General features: G+C 40.6%; 1 protein-coding gene across 22 annotated transcripts in view; it reads right to left on the reverse strand.

The window, feature by feature from the left end:
• Positions 1-24,519, reverse strand: part of LOC120533089 (ankyrin-2-like) — a 299,192-nt gene that overhangs the window by 83,057 nt on the left and 191,616 nt on the right. For 12 of the 22 annotated variants that reach the window (XM_039759764.1, XM_039759759.1, XM_039759780.1 and 9 more), the window contains 3 exons: positions 19,338-19,479; positions 8,271-8,364; positions 7,157-7,260 (listed from right to left, as the gene is read on the reverse strand). In XM_039759764.1, coding sequence (XP_039615698.1) covers positions 7,157-7,260; positions 8,271-8,364; positions 19,338-19,479 — 340 coding nt within the window. Of the gene's footprint in view, positions 1-7,156; positions 7,261-8,270; positions 8,365-13,838; positions 13,851-19,337; positions 19,480-24,519 lie in introns of all 22 variants that reach the window. The other 10 variants (XM_039759765.1, XM_039759760.1, XM_039759762.1 and 7 more) reach the window with 3 other exon arrangements.

Consider the following 24,519-nt stretch of genomic DNA (forward strand, 5'->3'; position numbering starts at 1 on the left):
ACAGACAAGAAAATATTTCAAGTTTCATTGTATTATGTAAAGTACAATGGCTGAGGAATGCCCGATGAGTGATGATGAGGGTATCATTTTAGTACCCACCCCATTATCTGAACATTAACATTAGTCCAGCAGAGAGGCCTCACAGATGAGATTAGGAGTGAATGGAAACCATTACTCTGCTCAAAGTCTGCCAAAATGATGTGTTGGGATGACCAGGAACTCAGAGTCAAATTACCTTCATCTTAATGGCAAGCAAAATGAGGATGTGACTGCTTAGGTGAAATTATAAAACTTGCATTAGAAAGTCTTTTCTTTTCCCATCTTAACCATCATAAATAAATGCAAAATGTAAACATCAAGTAGCGTTAAGTGAACCTTAATATTTTTAAACTGACAGCTTTCAAATTCTGTATGTTTTTGTGGCACTTGGACCACCACTAGCAGGTACCTGTGGCTCTGGAGTGGCTTTTTATGCCCTTATGAATCTGTCTCCTTATGTGGAGTGGAAAAAGTGAGTGTGTCTTGTGAGTTAAAGCAGCACTGCCACAGCCGCGCAGGCTCCGGTGTCTCCGGTGTGTGATATGGTGATGTCAGCGTTACTCAAAACACGCTCACTTTCCACTTCGATTAACGTGACGCTGTACTGGGACCCACCGTGGAGATTCACTTTTCAGGGTGTGTGGATGTAAAGGATGAACGCTCAGGACAAATCACACCAGGCCTTTAAGTAAAACCTTATAATAAAGAAAACTAAATTGCATGTTGAAAGATTAGTGCATATTATTATTCTTGGTAAAAAAATATCTTTTCGTTTTATTACTTAAATAAAGTTAGCCTGGAATCCATTCTGAAGATGAACAGTGCTGTGAAATGACCGATCTTGTTTTCAGCCTCTGCATCAACACTAAGGATGAGTGGACTTTGATATCCAATCTACAGCCTATGAAAGTGTAATAAGATTATATGTTTAATATGTCACTGTGCTCTGTAAAAAATATTTTATAAACCTTCTTCTTCTCACACGTACAGCTAACACAAGGCCAGATTTAGCACACAGGGGCTCAGCATTTAGAACTGCTAGGCAAGCATCTTAAGACAAGACAAGTTAAGAACAACGTGCACTATTCCTGTGTCAGAGTCAGCATGAAATTGTATCCTCTCCTTGCCTTGTTTGGAATGGCTACCCAAGTGAGGGCCTGCACATGGAGAAAGAGTATAAAGCCTTGGAACATTGCCCGGCACACCTTTGAAGCTGGCGGACGGATGGGAGATACCGTCATCCGATCCTGAAAATCCTTCCAGAGCAACAACAAAAATGGCAGACTGTATACATCAAGCTCCCACTTCAGTGAAAAGTCTTGTCATGGCTTCCTTGTCTGTTATGCCCCATAAATCGTCATTAAAGTATGTTATGCCTGCATTGTTATCACTCTTTAATTTAATATTGTTCTTTATCAGTATGCTGCTGCTGGAGTATGTGAATTTCCCCTTGGGATTAATAAAGTATCTATCTATCTATTTATCTAAAGACAGCTAAGTTATTTCTCCTGTGATTTCTTACAGCCGTATCACTATAGGAGGGGTCTCGCCTTTTAATATTATATCTATACAGTTTCGGGTTATACAACATGCCACGATTAAAAAAAAACTTACTCCAACCAGGGAGCTAGCGCCCTCTGCTGGATAGAGAAATGAAATAAACAAAAATCACATGAAGAGTACTCGCCTATGGCTCAGGATAACTAGGCCTGCAGCCACAATGTGAAGGCCGAGTTTCTAATGTCAGTATGCTGTGATCTACTTTAGCGTCCTTATAAGTAATTGCATAAAATGTGACATTTTGAGAAGTGGGCCAACATGAAGATTTGTTTTAAAGATAATAAGAGCCCACCGAAACTCAATTCTTTTTGTGTTTTAAATGTCCTATCTACCTATTTTGCCTCATCTAACTGGAATCTCTGTAAACAAACCTCGACAGTCCACTCACGACGCCACATTAACGGAAAAAAAAGTTTCAGAAAGAGTGACGTGAATGTTACTAAATACAAATGTAAGGGGGCTTGAGGTCTGCTGAAGGAAAACAATGGCCCTTTCTGCATTGTTTAACAAAATGTGTTTTTCTGCTACAATATTTAATGTTGTTTCACAATACGGTGTATGTTTATACAGGAGAAGCCTGAAGAGGAAATGTGTGGATAAATGTTGGGGAGGATCATTGCATGTTTCAGACTTTGACTATCACAGATACTGACAAATTTAGAAAGTCCATTCATCCATCCATTTTTGAATCTTGGACCATCTTCAGAAAACCACAGAACTTAAAATAAATAGAGTACAAGGAGAAAATAAATGTGAGCCCTAAAGCCGGGTTTCCTGCAACTATGAGGCAGCAGCCCTGACCATCGTGCTATTGTTTTGCCATTCAATAAGTTAATGACATAAATCATACATTTTAGAACTGACAAGATGCTACGCATGCCTTCACAAAATTATGCCACCTGTCTTGCAGTACAGGAAGAGGGTGAGACTCTTTGCCTGGCAGAAAGGATCCACGGTCAATTCAGTCAGGACAGACAAGGAGACAATGATTTCTTCCTTTTGTTTGATATTTAGTGGTATCCCTTCTGTGTATTCAGTGCAGGAGTATTTTATTTAATAACTACATCTTTTTTTTTTCTTTTTGCCTCCACGTCACCCATGAGGTTATACTGTAGATACATGAAGGCCTATATGTGACTGCAGTATAGCCATACAAATAAGTAACTAAACATGGGGAGAGTTGGCATCAGGAATGGCATCCGGCTGTGAAGATAATAAGGAAACCTCTCCTGGAGTAGTCTAGTTAATAAAAATGTGAACAGCTACGGAATACACACACACACACACACACACACACACAGAGTAAAGCTTCATCTGCCACCATTTCCGACTATTACTACTTCCTTTTCATTGATCAAGTTGGCCCCAGGAGAACTTCCGACATGTCAGCGCTGAAGCCAGGAAGCTTTCAGCTGAGGCCGAGACTCCAGATGGCACGGAAGCCTCCTCCAAGAAGCCCACTCCAACAAGGCCCAGAAACACCAGCAGGGCTGCTCATCATTTGAACTACAACACCCATGCAGCCCTGTGGGTGTGCAAATGGAAGTTACGCTAGAAGGTGGTTGCCACCCAGCATACCAGGGTAACATATGGCTCTCCTATTGTCCTTCTCTCATATTGGCTTCCTGACCAGGAAAGGAAACAGAAACCATTCCAGGCCAGATGCCCTTCCATCTATGATGTCCAACCATTATGTTGGACTCTGAGCCGGGCATAGGCACATCAGCCATTCCTACCAGAATACCAGCCCAAACATGTCTTCCCTCACTATAGCTATATGTGTGTGTGTGTGTGTGTGCTTGTGTATTGTTATATTTGGGCACAGCATATATTTTGTTGTTCTTTAAGTTGAAGAGTTACAGTAGCTACTAAACTAGTGTTTTAAAAAGCTGAATAGTCTTAAGAATATCAGAAGGACTGGTATAACTGTAAATGTGTATTGCTAGCTGTCATGTGGCCTTTGTGAACTTCACTCTAACTATGGCGTCCACCGCCACGGACCCCCTCAATGGTCCATTATCAACCAAACTATCAGCTAAAGGCCTACAATGAAATTGATTTTGAGCTCACTGTTGTTTCAGACTTGTAACTCATATTATGGAATCTGATGTATTTGTTTTATGCCATGTACATATTCTGCCATTTATGTTAGGCAGATTGACCTGTCGTGGCTGGGTGGTCTTTTGGCCTTGAACCCGTGCTGATTATATATTTCTTTTCTCCAGCTAGACTGGATTTATTTATTTTCTCATTTTTTGTGTTTACCGCGACCTTCACATTGGACTGTCATTTATAAATTTAAAAAAGGACATCTCTTAATTTATATATCTTTATGTAAATGAGCATTATTCATCTTTTGTGCAAGGTGTGATCAAGAAATATGGTGAATGTTTTAAAAACGAAACGTCAATTGCAGTAAAAGATGTACAACTCCTAGTCCCCTCACTTCTCCCAACACTCCTGCCACTTTTGTGAAGCAGTTCTGGAAGTTTTCTTTCGAAAGGGTCTTTAGTTGGGCTGTCGTGGCTGCCTGGATGTCCTCAATGGATTGAAATTGTTTGTCTCTCGTGGTCATTTTCAATTTAGGGGACAGCCAGAAGTCGCACATTGCCAGATCCAGCAAATAAGGTAGATGCGGACACAGCATAATGTTTTTATTCGACAGAAATTGTTCTACTAGAAGGGATGTGTGTGACGAGGAGCGTTGTCATGATGAAGAATGAAACCGTTTCAACTTTTTCTTTGGTTATTGATGTTGAAGAGACGTCCTGATCTTTTCTCGTCTTCAGCAGAGTCGGATCCATTACGAAATCAGTCAAACCACTTTTAGACAGTGTGACAGGCAGCTGGTGTCCATACCCAGTTGGGATGCCCCTGCACGCTATATTCAGGGGGAGCAGCCCTGGACACTGCAATATCGCCCCCTGAACCCCGCGGACACTAGATGGCCACCTCCCTAGGGTGGAGCAGTGCCTTGGGTTCCCGCAGGGCATCCTAGGAATTGGAGTTGGGTGCAGTCCTGTTGGGTCCCGCAGGCACCACCAGGGGGCGCTGTGTTTGAGACTCCTGAGCCTGTATGGGCAACATATACCTCACACCCGGAAGTGCAGCCGGAACTCAAGGTTCAAGCACCTGGAGCACTTCCGGGTGAACTATAAAAGGAGCCAGCAGCCATCGCTCAATGGCCAGAGTCGTTCAAAGCTTGGTGAGGAGGAGTGGTGGTAGAAGAAGAAGAAGAAAAAGAAGTGTGTTGTGTGTCTTTGCTTGTGCTTTTGGGACTGTGTTGGGCCTGTGAGACACGGGGAAAACGCAGAAGATAAAATAAAAAAGTCTTTCATTTTATACATGCCTCTGTGTCAGTCTGTGCTGGGTCGGGCGCTATATAGCGCCTTTATCACAACAGTCTTAATTGGCGGTGCAGTGTCACCATAAACCCATTTTAACATCTGGATGGCCTCCTGAGCTTTTTAGCGATTTGAAACAAAATTTCATGTTAATGCGTTGCTCGATATCCATGATTAACGACAAACTTGAAAAACCCACTTGAACTCAACAGTGGCTCACAAACGACTGACAGGATCAAACACGTAGAAACTGGTCACAAACTGGGCTCTAGGATGGCCCTGTCAGAACCGGCACTGAATTGTTCTGCGGTGCTCTTGGATGGCGCTCTGCATCGACATTCACCATATTTTTCGATCACACCTCGTATACTAGTTAGCCATTATTGTGAATATCACAATGTAATGAGTTGTTCTTTGACGTGTTGTACTGCACTTTCAGCTACAGCCTTTGTATGTAAATGTGCCTCAGAATGAAATGCTGTTGTTGCTTTTGACATTTGTTCATGCCTACTGTATGACATCACTGCTCCTTTCAGACATCAGAAAACCAAGATGTCTTCACTGTAAAATCATCAAAGCTCCAGTCAAACACTCTTCCAAGGTCAGTCACTAAGGGTTTCTCTTCAGGTCAGCCTTTACAAGCCCTTGTGCATGATGGGATGTGCATCATGTTGGGTGGCACACTTTATCTGTGAGAATGTTCCAAATACTTTGTGCATCTCTTTTAGCAGAGTGTTTGTTTCTTCAGAGATTACACAGGATTATTTTTCTGTATCATATTAAACCAGATGATGTTTTTTTCAATACTACTACTACTACTACTAATAATAATAATTCTTTGCATTTATATAGCGCTTTTCTCACTACTGAAGGCGCTCAGCAATTTCAGGTTAAGTGCCTCGATCAAGGGCCCAACAGAGCAGAGTCCCTATTGGCATTTACGGGATTCGAACCAACAACCTTCTGATTGCCAGTGCAGATCCCTGGCCTCAGAGCCACCACTCGGCCTACTAAAGAGATATGCAGTTCTTAAAACAGACCTGCAAAGCCAACAACATGTGTGATACTTGCAAAAATATAGTAGTATTAGTGTTAATATTTTTACATGCACAGAGTACAGTGAACTTGTTACTTGCACGTTCATCCAAAATGCAACTCGTCACCCCACTCCGTTGTCATAAGAGGAGAAAAATGGCCACCTGTTGCCCCAAGAGTGTGTCTTGAAGGGGCTGAGGCTTTGGCCAATCAAAACTGGTTAAATGATGTAATGATGTGCTTTGATGAAGAGGAAATACTCTCTGCAGAAATGTAATGCTAATAAACACATGACATTACACGCTTCACACAGGTATGAGATAATGTTATGGATGTGGTGTTTAAAAAAAAATACAGTATTTGCAGTCCTGAAAATATGAAAAACATGTTAAAATGTAAACTCATTATTCACAGTCACTTTCCTTACGCTTATTTTTTAGATAATATATTTGGACCATCATAGTTAAAGTAAAATTCTGCCAAAACATCAACTGACTTTGTTATATCATAACAATACAGAACAAGATTCAATGGCTAAGACTCTCCTCTACTTGGACTAATAAGTTGGCATAATCAGTAGTGAAAGGGAATGTGCTCGTCCAGGCAATGGGTACAAACGTAGCTCAACTGTGGAGAACAGCGTGGGCCCATCAGCTACTTTAGCACACATTCCCTTAGCCACAGTGATCCCAAACCTCCTCCTGTGTCCCGTGGCTGACACCAGTGCAACTGGGTCATCTTTACCTGTGTGCCTGGCTTCTCTCAGAAATCACTCAGAAACTAGCAGGAAAAAAAAACTCTTAACAGATTAACAGCAACAACTTGACTTAGGCAGGTGACACAGTGAATCAAAGCAGAGATTCAATGAAGTTCAAAGCTGCTACTCCCTCTACTCCCAGCTCATCAGCTCAAAGGGCTAAAGAACCATTCGGTCCACCAAAGGAGTGAGTGATGAGGTCAATCGTATAATTGACTACTGCATTAAAAGGTCGTACTTTACTCACGGCAGAGTGTGAGCCTTTGGCTGTATCTTGGGTCTTTTTGTTTATCGGAGTTTAAGGTAAGATACCAGTGCTGATGGTCACATATAACCTACTGTAATGCCACTGGCAAATCTCAAGACATCACTAAAGTTGTTAGCAGCAGAAAACACTACAGGCAAGATACGGTTTACCTACCCTGAATGAATGGGACTAGAAGAAACGGCTATATTGTCCAAATGATCGGTGCCCCAGCTCAAGCGGTAAGAGTCTTTTTCTGCTTCCCTGGCAAGAGTGCACACCTAACAAAAATGAAGAAATAAGAGGGTTGGCGTCAGGAAAGGCATCAGGCTATAAAGGTCATGCTGAAACATCTACTGCTGAAGTCTAATCAAAAAAGAGCAACTCCATATAAAAATGGGAATAGCTGCAGAAGAAGAAGAACAAACAGAAGATGATGATGATATAAAACGCTTATGGACAAAGCCTCAGTAAATCTTAAATCCCCCTTCAGGTTAGTACAGGGAAGTGCTTCGTGTTGGAAAGACCCATTTTAGTGCCTGATGTTGCCAAGACAGACTCAGCCAGTAACTAATAAGCAAACATGAACGTCTTTTTAATCAATACAAAGAAATACTGCAGTTACGCAAATAGAGATCAAGTACAGTTATTAAACAAGAGTGCAGGTAATTTACATTATTTATTATATTACATTAAACTGAAATCTGTTGAAATGGAACGAGCTAACATTAAATATAAAAACCAGGGTAGCTGAACCTGCCACCATACTGATGTCATCATAAAGGAGGACGTCTATGAAAACTGTGCAGCCTTTGTCCAGTTTTCCTGCAGAGCTTTTCAACAATACTTTCTTCATTACAGAAAATAGATTTTTGGAAGTTAAAGGACAGAAGTAGAATAAATGTGATCTGTTACTGGCTAACTAACAGGAAGTGAGTTTACCCACCATGCATCAGTTCTGAATTCTGTGAAAGGAGCTAATTATCTAGTGCAAACATCATAAAGTTTATTTCTGGAGGTGAATAAAAGGAAGTGCAACAAAATCAACTCAATGTATTAATCTAAACTCTGCCAAAATCCATGAATTACAACACAGGAACTCAAAAGGAATGTGAAGTTTGGTGCGACGGTTAAAAAAGTTGGTGTCCTTCCAGGAGATGGCATTTCTTTCTAGGATTGATCATGTGATTTCAGTTCATTGTCAAATCCACAGTGCAACATTTGTGCAGGGAGTGGAAGTATCACTAAATATATTTAGATATAAAACAATAAAAAAGGAGCTTGAACATACCTGTTGGTTGGAGATCATATCCTCAATCAGGACGTTGTTTCTTAGGTAGGATCCATGGCTCATGTGGGACCTGTCAGAACTGAAGGACCGAAGGCTGTTGGGTTGGTAGGTTCCAGTGGAAACACGGCAAACAGGCGTTAGGGAGTTGGGAGAAAAAGCATGGCATTAGCACACACTGCAGCGTCCAGAGGGTGGCAAACGTAAAGAAAAGAAATCGAGTAAGCTCACCTCACGTTATAACGCAGAGCTCCGCTGAGTTAAAAGCACAAATTTGTAAAAGAAAACTCGGCTTTACAGAATATTTCTAACATACACTGTTCTCCAAGAAATTGAGATTTCATCCATTTGACACTTACAGTAGGTCTGCTTACTCAGACATTAGACGTTGGCCAACTGAAAAAAGCTTTGTTTCATTTATGTACAGTCAAATGAAAAGTAAGTACACCCTGTGAAATGTTTTTGGTTTTTAGCACTTGTGGACATATCAAGATCTGATCTTCATTTAAAAAGACCCTTTAAATAAAGTTGATATAATAAAATAAAATTTAAAAAAAAATGTGGTAAAAGTAAGCCCACCTTCAGCACTAATAGCTGCTATTGCTATTGCAGACCAGGAGTTTGACTTGGCCATTCTAGAACCATCCATTGTTTTTTCATCTTTTCAGTCATTCCTTGGTGGATTCACTGGTATGTTTAGGGTCAAGATCCACTTTCAGGTGGGCTTCATTCTTCTGACAGATGGTCTCATATAATCCTCATGCATGAGGTGCAGCATGCCCAGATGCAGCAAAGGCAGCCAACACCACATTTTCACCATCATGCTCTACAGCTGGTGTCACGTTCTGATGGCCAAATGCCGCCTTAGCTTTTCTTCTGGTACTGTGGCCAGATAATTATTTTTGCCGGGTCTGTCCAGAAATTCTAAAAGTCTATTCCAGAAGTTCTACTATTAGGCTAGGTGTTCATGGACAAACTTCAGTCTTGTCCTGATGTTCTTTATGTTGTCTCCTGACACACCTCCCTGCACATCTAATTTATGCAGCCCCTATCTAATGGAAGACATCATTTACTTGGACATTGATAGTGGCAAAGAGCTACCTAGAGATCCCGTAATGAAGTTCTAGGCCTCTTTGGTAATTCTTTCAACATCTTGCAGGATGGACTGGTCTGGCCAAGTCATCAGTTATTCGAAATCTTCTTCACTTGTAGATGTTCCTCCAGGCAGTGGGATGGCTGATTTCCAATTGTTTTGGAGATCTTTTGAAATCAACTCCCCGACTCGAAGGCATCTATAACCTTCCTTCTGAAGGCGTCGGAGACCTGTTTCGATTCTAGAATGGTGATAACTACACTTCAGCAACAAACAGCAAACCAAACTAAATGTTGGAGGCATAAATATGAGGACTGATTCCTCCATGATCTTTTCTAATGATGTTCTAATCATTCACACCTGACTCTAATTAGAGGTTTATGAGGTAGTGATAAATGTCGAGGTGGACTTTACATGTGTGAAATTTGTATTTATGCTTATTAGATTTATACATTGGACTGCCAAATGTAGATGATATTCGGTGTATTATATCACCTTTATCTACATATTCCGTTTAAATAATCATCAAATCTTGACATGTCCACATATGTTAAAAAAAGAGAAAAACATTTCCTAGTACTTACTTTTACTTTCTTCATCTTCCACTACATTTCTATCTCAATGGTACTCAAAATATATTTCGATACAACTCCCCTGGAAGCTGCATAAACAGACTGGGCATGCACAGAAGTGACATGGCACTCAATTGATAAAGCACAAGCAACAACTGTACCCCAAAGTAGAAAAGTCTTGGCAGAAAGTTCTGGGCAAAAAAGTGTTAAAGGTCAACGAGCAACCCCAAAGAACCAGAACTATCATATTCATGGTAGAATATTAAAATATTAGAAAGATTTAGATGAGAACAGGCCATGCAGCCACACAAAGCTCTCCAGTCCTATCCACTTAATTCCTCCAAGATAACATCAAGTCGAGCTTTTCAGGTCCCCAAAGTCCTACTGTCTACCACACACCTTGGTCTCTTTATTTTTCCATGTGTCACATGTTTCTAGATGTGTCCCCGTGTTCTTGATGAACTCATTTTAAAGTCCCCATCTCAATCCACTGCACTAATTCCATCATCATTTTAAACACTTCAGTCAGGTCTCCTCTTCATCGCCTAATGGCTCAGCTCTTTTAATCTTTCCTCATAACTCACCCTCTGTGGCCCTGAATCAGCCGAGTCGCACTTCTCTGGACTTTTTCTAGCGTGTCTATGTCTTTTTTGTAGCCTGAAGAAGCCTGGAGTTACAAATAGTTATGTGGTTTCCGAGCATGAAAAATGTCTAAAATACACACATGGTGTAAGTTGCAGTTCTGTCCGGGGGCTTAGTTAACTGATTTGGAAACTGGAGTATTTCATATTTGTTTAGATGCCTCAAACCGTCAGCTATCACATCCTCTTTCTTTTCCTCCTCCAAATGAAAGTTCTTGTACTGGGCACCGTAGCAGTCAAACTCCTTATACAGCAAAGATGCAAACATTCCTCAACTTGTCAATTGTCATCAGTGTGTAACATCTTTCTATATTCTTATTCATCAGGAATTATCTGCATTGAAAATGAATAAAGATGCAGTCCAATCCATATCCATCTGGAAGAAGGCGACAGCTTTGTTTGAATTACTAATAAGACAGTCGCCCTCATTTCACCCTTTTATCACTTAAACTTCAGCCTGGCCTGCTTTTCTGTTCTTGACAGATGTCATGTTTCTGTCTTGCTGCTCATTCTCCTGCATTGCCAAAGGAGCGTAGTTGGATTATGGGTACTGTGATCTAAACTCCTCACATCCCTGCATTGTCAACTTTAAAACTATAAGGGGGCAGACTGGGTGTGCGTTTGTAATTTTAATGTTAGATCACAAGTTACCTTTGGTACTTTTGGCTCTTGAGTTTACGGATACAAATAAATCCAGTGACGTGCCATCAAAACTCAGATCATTGGCTGCCTGGTGAACTTGTGTTGTCTCTTCTTATTAATGGAGGTTTTCCACCTGTAAACTCTGCCTTCCTTGCACACCCCAAAGACATGCAGATAAACTGAAGTGACGTGTGGAATGTCCATGTGTGAGTGTGACCGTCTGTACTAGTGTGCCCTGCCCAGAGTTGCCTCCTACTTTGTGCTTCATTCACCCCACAGCCCTGTAACGCAGTTCAGAAAATAGACGGTTGGGTAGACTTACAACTGAATTTAATAGCCATTTGGGCTCAAATGAAGTGAGCTTTTACAAGAAGGGAAGTCCAAGTGAAACACTGCTTGGTCTTCTGGTGATTCCTTTCTTTGTCTTCCCTGTTAAGTGCAGAGGCTCTAGACATTAGCATTAGAGGGTATAATCTGTATGATTCAAGAGTAGGCGCTGTAGTCATACACACTTAAAGTACATGTGAATGGCTTGAACGCTTACTCAAAAGGCTTTCCATCTTCCTCATAAGAAATCTGAAGGAAGTGATTAGGCCTTCCAATTTCATTCTGTATTTTATGTCTTTGGAGGCTTCATTTAATTTTTTTTTTTTTGTTTCATTAAACTCCTGTTATTAGCCAGGTTATGAGCACACACTGATACGGTGCATTGCACAACAAACCAACTCAGGATCCAGATTAGGACCCGAGTGCAGCCATGAACTGCACCACGCTAGTTCAGACTGTGAAAAAAAAATCAAACTAACAAAACAGTTTTTAACAAACACTCTCGATATCACTTTCCTATGATAGCTCAAAATCCTCATCTGACAGCGCAGAATCCGACTCACTGACAATACACAACACATCTTTGGCAGAGGATTCTTCTCACAGAGAGGCTGCCAGCATTTGACGCCATACTGTATGTACTGTAATAAAAATGAATGGCGGTTCTTCTTAATCTCATGGTCTTTGCTGCCATCTATTGGATAAAAGTATGTAACAGATTCTAGATGACTTTCCTTGCTGGTAAAACCGTACATTTTTTATGTGTCAACTTTTGTCAACACCTGCCTTAAAAATACTATAAAAACACTGCCACTGGTTTGGACATGGAAGGAAAAGCTCAACAAACTCAGAAAAAGAAGAGAAAAGGTTTAATTGTAAAAACAAGACGACTGAAACGTTACTGGTGGGCCAGCATTTTATTTTAGTTGATGGAGTATGTAAGGGGGTCGGCTCAGGTTGGACGACTGGGAGACAAAGTCAGAGAGGCGAGATTGTGTTGGTTTGGACGTGTGCAGAGGAGAGATGCTGGGTATACTGGCAGAAGGATGCCATGGATAGAGCTGCCAGGGAAGAGGAAAATAGGAAGGCCTAAGAGAAGGTTTATGGATGTGGTGAGAGAGGACGTGCAGGTGATGGGTGTGACAGAACAAGATGACGAGGACAGGAAGATATGGAAGAAGATGATCCGCTGTGGTGACCCCTAACGGGAGCTGCCGAAAGAAGAAGAAGGAGAATGCCTAGAGGAGGCTGGGTGGTCTCAGAACCCTGCAGATTTTATTTTTTTTCTCCAGTCGTCTGGAGTTTTTGTTTGTTTTTATGTCCTCCCTGGCCATCAGACCTTACTTTTATTCTATGTTAGTTAGTATTGTCTTATTTTACTTTTTAAATTTTGTCTCTTTTCACTTTCTTCACCCTGTAAAGCATTTTGAGCTACATCACTTGTTTGAAAATGTGCCCTAGAAATAAATATTGTCCTTGATGTTGTTGTCCAATAATCTAAATAGATTTAAAGATCACCAGGACAGCACGTTTACAAAGGTGAATGCAAAATGTGCTGTATGCTAAATAACGTAATTCATCAGCCAAAGAAAAACTCAAACTCAAAATGAAACTAAAAGTTTACCAGATGGCTGATACACAAAAACGAAACAATTCACACCAAAGAAGACAACAAGGCCTGCTGTTTTTATTCCTGATTGTAACGTTTCAGTAGCTGGTGGATAAGGCCTTACACTGTCATTAATGATTTCTTTTTTTTAGTTATTGTAATATGATAAATGGCCTACAGACACATCCCTGGAATAAAGAGTCAATGAACCAATCGCTGAACTGACATCCTAACCAAGATAAGAAAATGTTCACCCAGTACCTCACCAGGGGAGAGCGACACTAGGAAACAACAAACAAAAAAGGGTTTCTGTTTCTCCAGGTGCACCAGATGATCACCACTCCATGACAGAATGACGTACCTGAAGTGCAGGAAGGCAGGAAGATCTGCCAGTCTCCAAATGAGGACACATTAAATCCTCTAGAAACATGAAGTAGGGGTGTGTAAGAAATCAGTGTGTGGAGCTGCTCCATTCTCAAACATTAACAGGGCTAAAAGTAAATTAAAAAGTCTCAGACTTTCATAAAGAGGAAAAGCACAAGAGAATAACCCGGGCACCCAAGCCAATCTACTGTGGGGTAAATCACAACAAGGCCACATTAAGGCTAACGCTGCACACTCGCCAACTGCACAGATGCAATGGAGGACGGCCACTGACTGGGCACTGATCTGGTAAAGTCGACTTACCTTGGCACGTGACTTTGGGAGCATTAAAAGAAAACAGAAAATGAGGCAGGAGAAAGCAGAGGCCTGACTGTCTCTACACACGAGTACTTCAAACTGCACAATTAGCTAGCTAGGCAATCCTAGGTCTTTATATTTAGAATTAAACCAAAATTAGTCTTACATAATTCAATTTTCATTAGAAAAAAATGAAATCACCTTCAACATTGACAAATAATAAATTTAAACTAAAATGCAGAAAACAGTATAGAGAATACACAAAAATATGTAAATACTGTCATGAAAATATAGTTAAAGGACTACGTTTGCTATTTTGTTCCAAGTCAAAGCAATTTTTTCACAATCAAAGTACACATTCATTTTCTATTGGAATTTTTTGTTTGTGTAGTATTATTATTTTTTTAAAATTAATTTTAAAAAATATTGTGTTATGGTTTTCCAAAGTCATCTGTGAGGTTCAAGTCCTAATGTGAAAAGGTAATCCCTAAAACTCACAAGATGTGTCAATCTTCAAGCCATGAAAGTTCTTCAGATTGCACACAATGTATTGTTCCAGCTGGCACGTCTCACAGCACACAACCACAAAACTCCCCCATATATCCAAAACTGTTTACAACCACAACTTTGAACTATGAACGAGGACACTCCAGAAGGCCCTCCTTTCGCTGGACAAAATTATTTTTCGATTTGATCGCATCTTTGGACCTTGAATAGGACCATTCCCTCAATTGTTGAAGAAGTTGATATGAAGCTGAGAGGACTGGTAACGATTAAGTGATCCCACACAAACACAGATGACAATGATAATAAGTAACGGAGCCCGCAGTGTTAAGCAAAAACCAAGAAAAATGAAGCCGCACAGATTCTTAAAAAAAAAAAAAAACTAGGAGAAAACTTCAAATATGAAAAAAGTTAGAGGGGGGAAAAATGAAGCATTATTTTAACATCCCGGTGAAATGCTGTATGTGTTCAAAGTTAGCAGGCAATGGAACAGGAGACATTCACTCTCATACAAATAAAGACTTTTCATCATTAATATCTCTTTTTTAAAAATGGTTCATCAACATTCATTTCTGTTGAAAAGGGATTTGAAAAAGAGTGACAAGGGTCTTTCATAGGCTCTATCAAAGGGTTTGGTCTGAAAGCGTCTGCTGAAGTTGCCTTAAGCATATTAGTATTGAACATCGCCATCATAGGGAGTGTATTTAATCAGATATCTGTGTGTTAAATAAAATATGTTGGTGCTAAGATTTAGGACTATAAGCTCCCATTAACTTTCCAGTCTTGAGGTCCTGCACACTGATTCTGCTGACTGCCTACACATCTCACTGTCGGCTATGCACAAGTGTAACTTAATCTCTATATATAATCTTCATTTGGATCTTGATCTTTGTTTGTCTACGAATAAATTAGAAGAAGAAGCACTAGATGGCAGTAGAGAGACAGCGAAAACATAGGCATTGCATTAAGAATCTCCTCCAGGCTTATACTACTGAAGACTGCAGTACGCCAGTCACACCTCAAAACACAGACATTCAAACTAAACAAATTGGTGTGCTTTAAATTAACTAAAGAGATCTTCATTCAGATCTTGATCTTTGTTTGTCTGCAAATTCCACACATGTGTAGATCACCTTCCAGTTTAGTACGTTGTTGTTACTCACGGATGTCAACAATGTGTCGTAATAACGAAAGGGGTGGTGGACAGTGTTACGCTGGTTAGCTCCCGAGGTCTGGTTAGAGAATGAGATTGCCGAAGATAAAAGGTACGTGCCTACGTAACATATGAATGAAAGAAAGACAGTGGGTACAATGAATGACAACATGACAGCACGTTCCGGAAATTATTATTGTTACGTTGTAGCCGGCGAGTGCTGCGCGTCTCACAGATGTACCGTGACTTGCTCACATGTCAGTGAAGTGATCCCTATTTATGCTTTAAAGAGCCTGGATACCTATGTGTCCCCCTTTAATAACCATTGCTCCGTGTATATTGCTTTACTCTTTGGATTGCCACAAAGCAACCTGCAAGATTGGAGAAAAGTTGAGAAGACATCGTGAGAGGAAACGACAGCATCGTGAAAACAAGACGGACTGTGAACGCTTTTCTTTTGTAATTTTGTTTCCCTTATAAAAAATCATAATTCTGTGCGACGAAGGGCCCAGTTCACGACTGGTAGCCACGTTTAAACAGGGAGCTCTTCACAGACAACTTTAACACGCACAACGTAGTTGGGTGCACATGGCTAGTAAGTTATAAAGCCTGACATGCATGCTAAAAGGAGAGGAAAAACTTCTCTTCATTTTTAACTATTTTTGTGCATAACCTCACCCTGTGCATTTCTGGCATTATGTTAACATAAGTAACCAGCTCAGGACGAATGAGGGTAAAAACTTGGAACTTAAATTGCTTGTGTAAAATGTTCTGTCCAAATTACAAAACCAGGGATTGACTTTATACTCTTGTCCTTTAAGTGTTTCAGCTCTCAGAAAAGGCGAATGTGACACGTTTCCAAATTATAATTTGCAATTCACACATTATAATATTATCTGTAGTGGCAGTTGATTGTGGCCAGCCAGTTTTGAGTTAATACATTTGATTGGCTCCCATGCCATGAGTCAAAAAGCAGCACCATTGGTTATTTTAACTCACAGTGAAGGTCCACTAGACTTGTGTGTTTTGGTTTTTTTTTTGGCATTAGAAGTAAACACTCACATATTCATACAGGTCATGTTTTATAAAAATATTGATATTTTCAAGGGTTGTGGGTCGAAATGGCATAAATAAAACTGCTATAAATACCTGACAAGCACACGTCTGATTGTGCACGATTAGACTCGCACACTTTGTAAGTGGATCACTCGCTGCTCAGAAAGCCACAAAACACCAGGGGTCTCATGTATAACGCCATGCGTAGAACTCGCACTATAACATGGCGTAAGCACAAAAGCCGAAATGTGTTTACGCACAGAAAAATCCAGATGCAGGAATCTGTGCGTACTCCAACTTCCACGTTCTTCCGTTACATAAATCCCGATCAGCGTGAAAACTAACGCTCGTGCACGCGCATTATGTAACGCCCCCAACTCCTCCCAGAATTACGCCTATTTGAATATGCAAATCAATATAAATCGCCCTTAAGCGCAGCCTTCTGTGAAAAGACAATGGGAAAAGCACGGGGGAAAATATAAGAATTTCAGCGAATACCAAGTGGAGGCAAAGGAAAAACATACTATTTGTTCAAATAAACCGTGGTATAATCAACAAAAGGAAGTTGATCGAGTGACATAGCGTGTTGGAGAAACTTGAAAGCTCACATTCACAAAATCACACAGTGCCGGAAATAAAAAAGAAGTCACATATCAAAGTTGCCGTGAAAAGGCGAGTTGTAGCCCACCATCTGAGTGTCATATGAAAGTTTATTAGGGTACAGAGAAAAAAGGCACACGGTGGGGAAAAAGCACAAAATGTCAACTTCAATCTCGACATTTCCATTTTAATCACGTAGCTTATTTTGTCATTTAGTAGAACATTATAAACTTCATCTTAAAATCGTTTAATTAACCAGTTTCTCAAATCACATCGTAATTAAAGTAGCACATTAAATGCTTTGTTTTGTATTTGATCTTCTACTCATATGTGATCTATGTGTGTGAATCACTACTTGCTTCTTAAACTGGCTCTCTTCCTCCAACTGGACACAGAGTCCATTACATTCGTGATATTACAGCTCTCTGAATAACTAAAATACTGAGATGTATACGTGATGTCATTTTCATGATGATAGGAGCTAAAGCGCGTTATTAAACATGTGTTTCATGAGCCTCGTGCTCATGACAAGCATTTATCTTTTGTCGAAATTTGTTGCTGCGTTTTTAGCTGTGTTGTTATTTTATCTTTCTGTTTTATATTCAATATATATTGGCGTAGCCACTGCAGTCAGTGCTTTTCTTTCCCCAAGTAACCGATCGCCACACAATCAGCTCTGTAATAGAAGTTAAGCCATCTGTAAGCTTAGCGCCGATTCTTCAAAACGTTTAAAGAACATTGAAATATCTTCGTAGTACATGTTTAATTATTCTATCCTTCACGACACTCCCAGTGAAGAATATAGATTATTTAAATGAAGTTAAAGTTTTATGTGTATAATTTAACAAACATATTTTGCTGCATTTCACCTTAAAAATGATATCGTCATCATATGTAAATACCGCTTTATAAAGTGGCCCAGGTTGTGAGATATTATAACTGTAGTGCAAGTTTACAGTGCGGTGATTGTACTTATAAGTCCTAACAGTTCTACAAGGTGCAATTGATTGAGTGCGTTTAAAGTTCTTGGGATTAAACTGTTTCTGAACCGCGAGGTCCGTACAGGAAAAGCTTTAAAACGTTTTGCAGTGGCTGAGACAGTGTGTCCTTAAAGCTGTATACCGATAATTCTCTTTCCGATCAGCTGCTGCTGTGATTCACACTCAGATACAGTGATATAAATACTCCGAGTCGTGCAGTGAGAGTAATATGGAAAAAGATGATCCGCTGTGGCAACTCCTAACGGGAGGAGCTGAAAGAAGAAGAAGAAGAAGGAGAAGTGAGAGTAACAACGCTAAAGCAGTTATGGTATTTGGAATACTATGGCTGTTCCCTGGTCCATTATATTGTTACAAGTTAATTACAATCAGATGCATTACACTAATAAACAATATGCGGTTAGTTTCTGTGTATTTATAAAGCCGCGTCATGAAAATAATGAGTAATCACACAAGAACAGTACCATTGCTTGGGACGCTGGGTGCCGCCAGTTTGCAAAACCGAGCGGAGAACTTGCGTACGACAAGGCAGGAGGTACCGTGGAAAAGTGCGTGGCTTTACGCCAAGTGTAGGTTTTATACATCGCGATTTGAACGTGGAAAAATTCTTACGCAACGTTTATACATGAGGCCCCAGAGCTTGTACTTTATGGATCATACTGCAAAGAACACGTGTCACCGTTTTCTCTGCCTTCTCAAACTGGCAGCACAGGGTCGAGATAACTTTGGAGTCACTCAGTGGAGTTATCCAACCTCAGGTGGGTTGCAGAAGAGCCCTGCTCTTCAGGCTGCTGTTATTTTTAAATGACTCCAAGCTATTAAAAGATTCATAAAAGCACAGACATATTTCTGTAATTAATATGGAGTTATAACTTGGGCAGTTCCCTGCTTTGGGTCTGTTGCAGACAGCTAGTATTTGGTTCCCTGCACCTGTGAAAATTGATAACATTAAAAGGATGAGTATCTTTATTGAGGTGTGCTCTGCAGAAGAACTGCTTTGGCACACCATCATGAGCAAATATTCCAGCTTTACTGGCACTACATACAGCAAACTGTCTTTTTTTTTGTGGTTTCATAATGATGGACAAATCTTTTTTGAATGATTCAGCTTACTTTTTATAGGTGTGTGACAAATCGGTTACCCTAATAATTACTTTTTTCTGGATTTCAATAAAAAAAATAAGAAATAAATACCTGTCTGAACGGCCTCCATCTAAAGTGAATCTTAAATAATTCATTCCATCCAAATACTGGCCAGGCAGAGAGTCGTCGCCCAATTCCCGGAGGTCCTCCGCCCTTAGATATTCTCCTGCATCTCCTGTCATGGTGTCATCACCTTGGAGAAAAAGGGTAAGAGAGAGTGAGTGGAAGGCTGGGCAGCCTGGCACTAGTGGGTGACACAGCATTGGCAGAGCCGTACGCAGGAATCTAAGGAATAAAAAAGGAAACACACAGAAACACATTCCTAGTGTATGGCCACAGGCTAAAGTAACACTGGAAGGTCTGTTCCGGGGCCTCCTTCAACAGTACGTGTATTCTTTTAATGCAGAAAACCCAAAACACTCTCATAAACAGCAGGCTCTCTATTTTTAGTTAAGAACAAGCACAGCCTGCTGCCTTAAACTACTGTCAGAGTCACATGTCTGTTATGGTGGCTTGCCTTACTTAAGTCAATGTCTGAAGAAAGCCAGAACAATAAACAACGATCGGAAGACGAAGAACTCCTCAACAATATGCTTGTACACTTGGGGATCGTGTTTGAGTTTCTCTGAGAAAGTAATGAAAAGTCAAGCAAAACGACCCCTTTTATTGGCTAACTCAAAAGATTAAAATATGCAAGATTTCTTTAGGCAAAGATGTAGTCATTAGGGGCCTGAGTTGCCCTGGACTGGCGAGCTTTGTTGGGCTGAATGGCCTGTTCTTGTCTAAAGTGTTCTAATGAAAGCTTGCATATTGTAATCTTTTTAGTTAGCCAATAAAAGGGGTCATTTTGCTTGACTTTTCACTACATTTATAATGGCTAACACGGTACAGCACCCTAGTACCACCTGAGAAAGTAAGCAGTTGGTCAACAGGCAGCTGTATAAGAAGGACGTGTTCGTATGTTCATATACAGTGCTGTGCAAAAGTATTCATCCCCTTGTAAGTTGTCATCAGTTTCTGCATGACAAAACATTTGTCCCCATATTTATCCATTCAGTAATTTAATGTAAACTCCTATGCTTAACAATACATTTCCAAAGTCCAAATAAAGCATTTTCTGTAGATATTTAACCAAAGAAGAAAGACTCCAAAGTTAGCGTGTGCATTAAGTGTTTAAACTTCTGTGCTTTGGAAGTTCCAGATTTACAGAAATGAATCACAAACGACACAAAGGTGACAGTCATAAATAAACATAACGAAGTACGACTTGTGAGTCCTTCCTATCTCTCTGGAAATATAAAAAGCCCCCTTTGGAAGGGCCACAGTCTTTGTCTTCTTGGACAATCACTGGACAAATGAAGACCAAGGAGCATTCTGTTGATGTGAGACACAAAGTCACTGAAATTCACAAGGCAGGAAAAGGATACAAAAAAAAATATTGAAGAGTCTGAAGGTCCCATTAAGCACTGCTGGATCCTTCATCAAAAAGTGGAGGGTTCATCACAGCACCCTGACCTTTACTAGAACAGGCCGTCCCTCAAAACGAAATATCTGAAGAAGACGTCGACTGGTGAGAGAGGCTGCTGAAAGTCCAACTGTCACTCTCAGAAGTCTGAAATGCTCTTTGGCTGAAACTGGAGTGAAGGTGCAGGGGGTCCACAATATCAAGAGTTCTCCATAAAACAGGACTCTAAGGGAGGGGAGCAAGAAAGAAGCCATTCCTTAAGAAGGTCCACATAAAAGCATGTGTGGCATTTAAGATGTGGGAGAAGGTTTTATGGTCAGATGAGAGCAAAACAGAACATCAAAAAGGTATATGTGGCATAAACCTGGCGCTGTCCAAGTCTCATGAAATACTAAGCCTACAGTGGCCAGAAGATCCACATGACCATCATCATCAACTTCGTCCATGTGAACCCTGAATACAATGAGGACTGATTGAGGTCATTTATGGTAGGTAGAATGCCTAGAGGGGGCCGGGCGGGTGGTCTTGGAACCCCTGCAGATTTTTTTTTTCTCCGGCTGTCTGGAGTTTTTTTTTCTTCTGTCCTCCCTGGCCATCGGACCTTATTTGTATTCTATGTTAATTAGTGTTCCCTAATTTTATTTTCTTATTTATTTTGTCTTTTTTCTCTTTCTTCATCATGTAAAGCACTTTGAGCTCCATCATTTGTATGAAAATGTGCTAGAGAAATAAATGTTGTTGTACGGTGAAATATGATGGTGCTGGCAGCATCATGCAATGTGGATGCCTTTCATGTACTGGGAATCATGTCAGAGTTGAAGGGACAATGGATGGACACAAATACCACAAAACACTGCAGGAGAACTTGTTCCAGTCTGCAATGAACATACATAATTCATGTGACAATGTGACAATGACCCTAAGCATGAGGCCAAAGTGTCACTGGAATGGCTCATAAACAGAAAGGAGAATGTTCTGGAATGGCCGAGTCAAAGCCCTGATCTTAACCCAACTGAGAATCTGTGGCACTGTTTGAAAACTGCTGTCCAGAGGCGCCATCCCACCACCTACGAGGGTCACTATGAATTCTGCTAAGAAGAATGGGGAAGAACTCCTCCTGAACAAATATGAGCAAAAGTGGGACTATACTTACCCTAAAAGAATGAAGGCTGCTATTGCAGGAAAAGGGTTCTCGACAAAGTATGAATGTGGGCAAACATCAACTTTGGAGTTCATCTTCGTCAGTTAAATATCTACGAAAATAACTGATTTGGACTTTGGAAATGTATTGTTACGGTGTAAGAGTTCACGTTGAAAATACTGAATGGGTAAATATGGGGACAAATCTTAATCATGAAGAAAATGATGACGACTTTCAAGGGAACTGAATACTTTTGCAAGCCACTGTGTTTTAAATTAACCATTTCAATATTTGATGAAATACTCTGAAACTTAAATAAATGTATTTCTTTATTGAGCTTAAGCAAAGAAAACGAGAGCCTGTTCAAGCGATGACTATATTAAAAATGTACAAATTCTTCACTTCTCAGAGGTCGGTTTAGAAGATCCTTATTTTCTTATCTTGAAAATCTCACTTGCATGGGCTAATCAATCTGCAACACATTGGCACTGATGTGTGAATTATTTAAATGGTAATAGGGAATAATGTATTTATCACAATATTACTTGAGAAGAACGAGAAAATGCTGAGCCACATAAACAGTAAACATTCGACTGAGCCATTGACTCTAAGAAAATTGATCAGGAGATGACACCATAGGCTCTCTGTGTGACCTCCGGTGAGCCCCTTTGTCACCGGCACTCTTAACGTATTATCCTCATTCTCATGCTCACTTAATCCAATTCAGGATCACAGGAGCCGGAGCCTATCCTGGCAGCATCGGGTGCAAGACATGAAACAAGTCCAACTTGGAGGCCAGTTCATTGACATTTCTTGTGTCACTTGGCACTCCCTGGAAGACATCAACCATTCACTATAAAGTTGGAATACTTGAATTAAATGGTGTATGTCACCTCAAGCACTGGGCAAAAGTGTCACTTCAGACTAGTCTAGGAAGGCAATGGAGGCAACACTGCACACAAGGGAAGACTGGAGAAAGCAGCAACATGAAGCCGAGCACATCACGAGCTACTGTATGAGGCACAGCTGCTCAGTCCAGAACATCCTACAAGGAGGAGGCACACACGCCACTGCTGGGTTGAGGGACTTCTGTCTAAGTAACACAAGGAGGTTTTAGGATCATCAAGCCTTTTGTCTTCTGGCAGATCGTTGGTTTAAACCAATACTGGCACCAAGCACTACAGTACTGTTTCAACTACTGCACATCTATCCTGGCAAAAAGCACAGAGCAAAAAAAGCAAATCCAACATACTGTACATAGACATTGGCGTTCTGCGCTCAGCGCCATACTGGCTTCCTGAAATGGCAAAGGACACACATTAAAACAAGCAGCCGGATGGTGTTTACGCTGTAGAGAAAGAAGACAAACACACACTTGAGATGCCAAGAAAGGCAAACACAAAATGGCAGCTCTTCCTCCTCCTTCCTCGCCACTGGATTCTATGGCGTGACTCTTGTGTCCTCCCCACACTTCAAGATCACATTGCCAAGCTCTTGTCTCTTGCACTTAAATGTCTGAATGTTCTTTTAGAGCTTGGGGGACTTTGGTGAATTTCACACAGACAGGTCCCTAGGACTGACTTACACTCTTCAGGGTGCTCCTGGAGGATGGCGGTGGCTGCAGGTTGTTTTTCTTTCTAAATCCATTGCCAGTTACTGTCCCCAGTGAAACATTCTTGCCTGCTTTAATTTGAACTAATTTGCCTTTTAAGATGAAGAACCCTTACTTATTTCTTTTTCCTTAACTAGCTGGCATACAATAATGAGACATAGTGGGTCAACAGTGGACCAGCGAACTCAGGGGTCTCAACCTCAAGCTCCAGACAGTGACCATTTTGTCTCCACGCAGTTTATTAGGCTACTTCACATTGGCAGGCTGAAGTTACTCAAATCTGATTTTTTTGCCTTAATGCCACACAAATGTGATGTTTTCAGGGCTGCTTGGACACAGAAATTCGATCTTTTCATATGTGGTGTGAGATCAGATACGTATCCAATTTGTGGCCATGCAACAAGAATGAGAACGGTCGCATTAGAATTCATGCAGATTTTCTGCCTACATGCATAGGCTGAGTGCTGCTGTCATCAGCCACCACCAGTAGGCAGCAAAACAACAATGGAGGAGCACTTAAGTTCTGACAATAGTCCCAGTCCCACCATTCCTGGCTCCTTTCTCGTACCCACTGAGTGCCAACAATAAATATGAAAACAGCAAAAAGCTAGTCGTTTGGCTTATTTTCGACTTCTCAACCTAATCATGTGTAGCTGACAGACTGTTTGCCGTCCTCCAAAGCAAAATGCAATGCTACACTACCTATTAGCATGTCCATTTTGTTAGTTTCAATGCTGCATTCCAACTGAAGTCAGAAATTAATATTTCTGAGTTCCTAGTCAGAAGTTTCAACAGAACGCTTCCCTAAGTTGGGGCTGCTTGGTCAACTTCGAGTTTAGATCATGATGTCAATCCAAAATGGTGACATTTGCCATGAACTTGAATGAAAGCTGTCATATTCTACTGTTTACTAGCACTTCTGTCTATTTGTGTCTTTTATTAAAACAGTCATAAACGCAGTTCTGTCTAACGTCCATCTGTGGACATGATGCTACAACGTTTGGATACGCAAAAT

The sequence above is a fragment of the Polypterus senegalus genome, chromosome 7 (genome assembly GCF_016835505.1).
Source record: "Polypterus senegalus isolate Bchr_013 chromosome 7, ASM1683550v1, whole genome shotgun sequence".
In the NCBI taxonomy this organism is placed as follows: Eukaryota; Metazoa; Chordata; class Cladistia; order Polypteriformes; family Polypteridae; genus Polypterus; species Polypterus senegalus.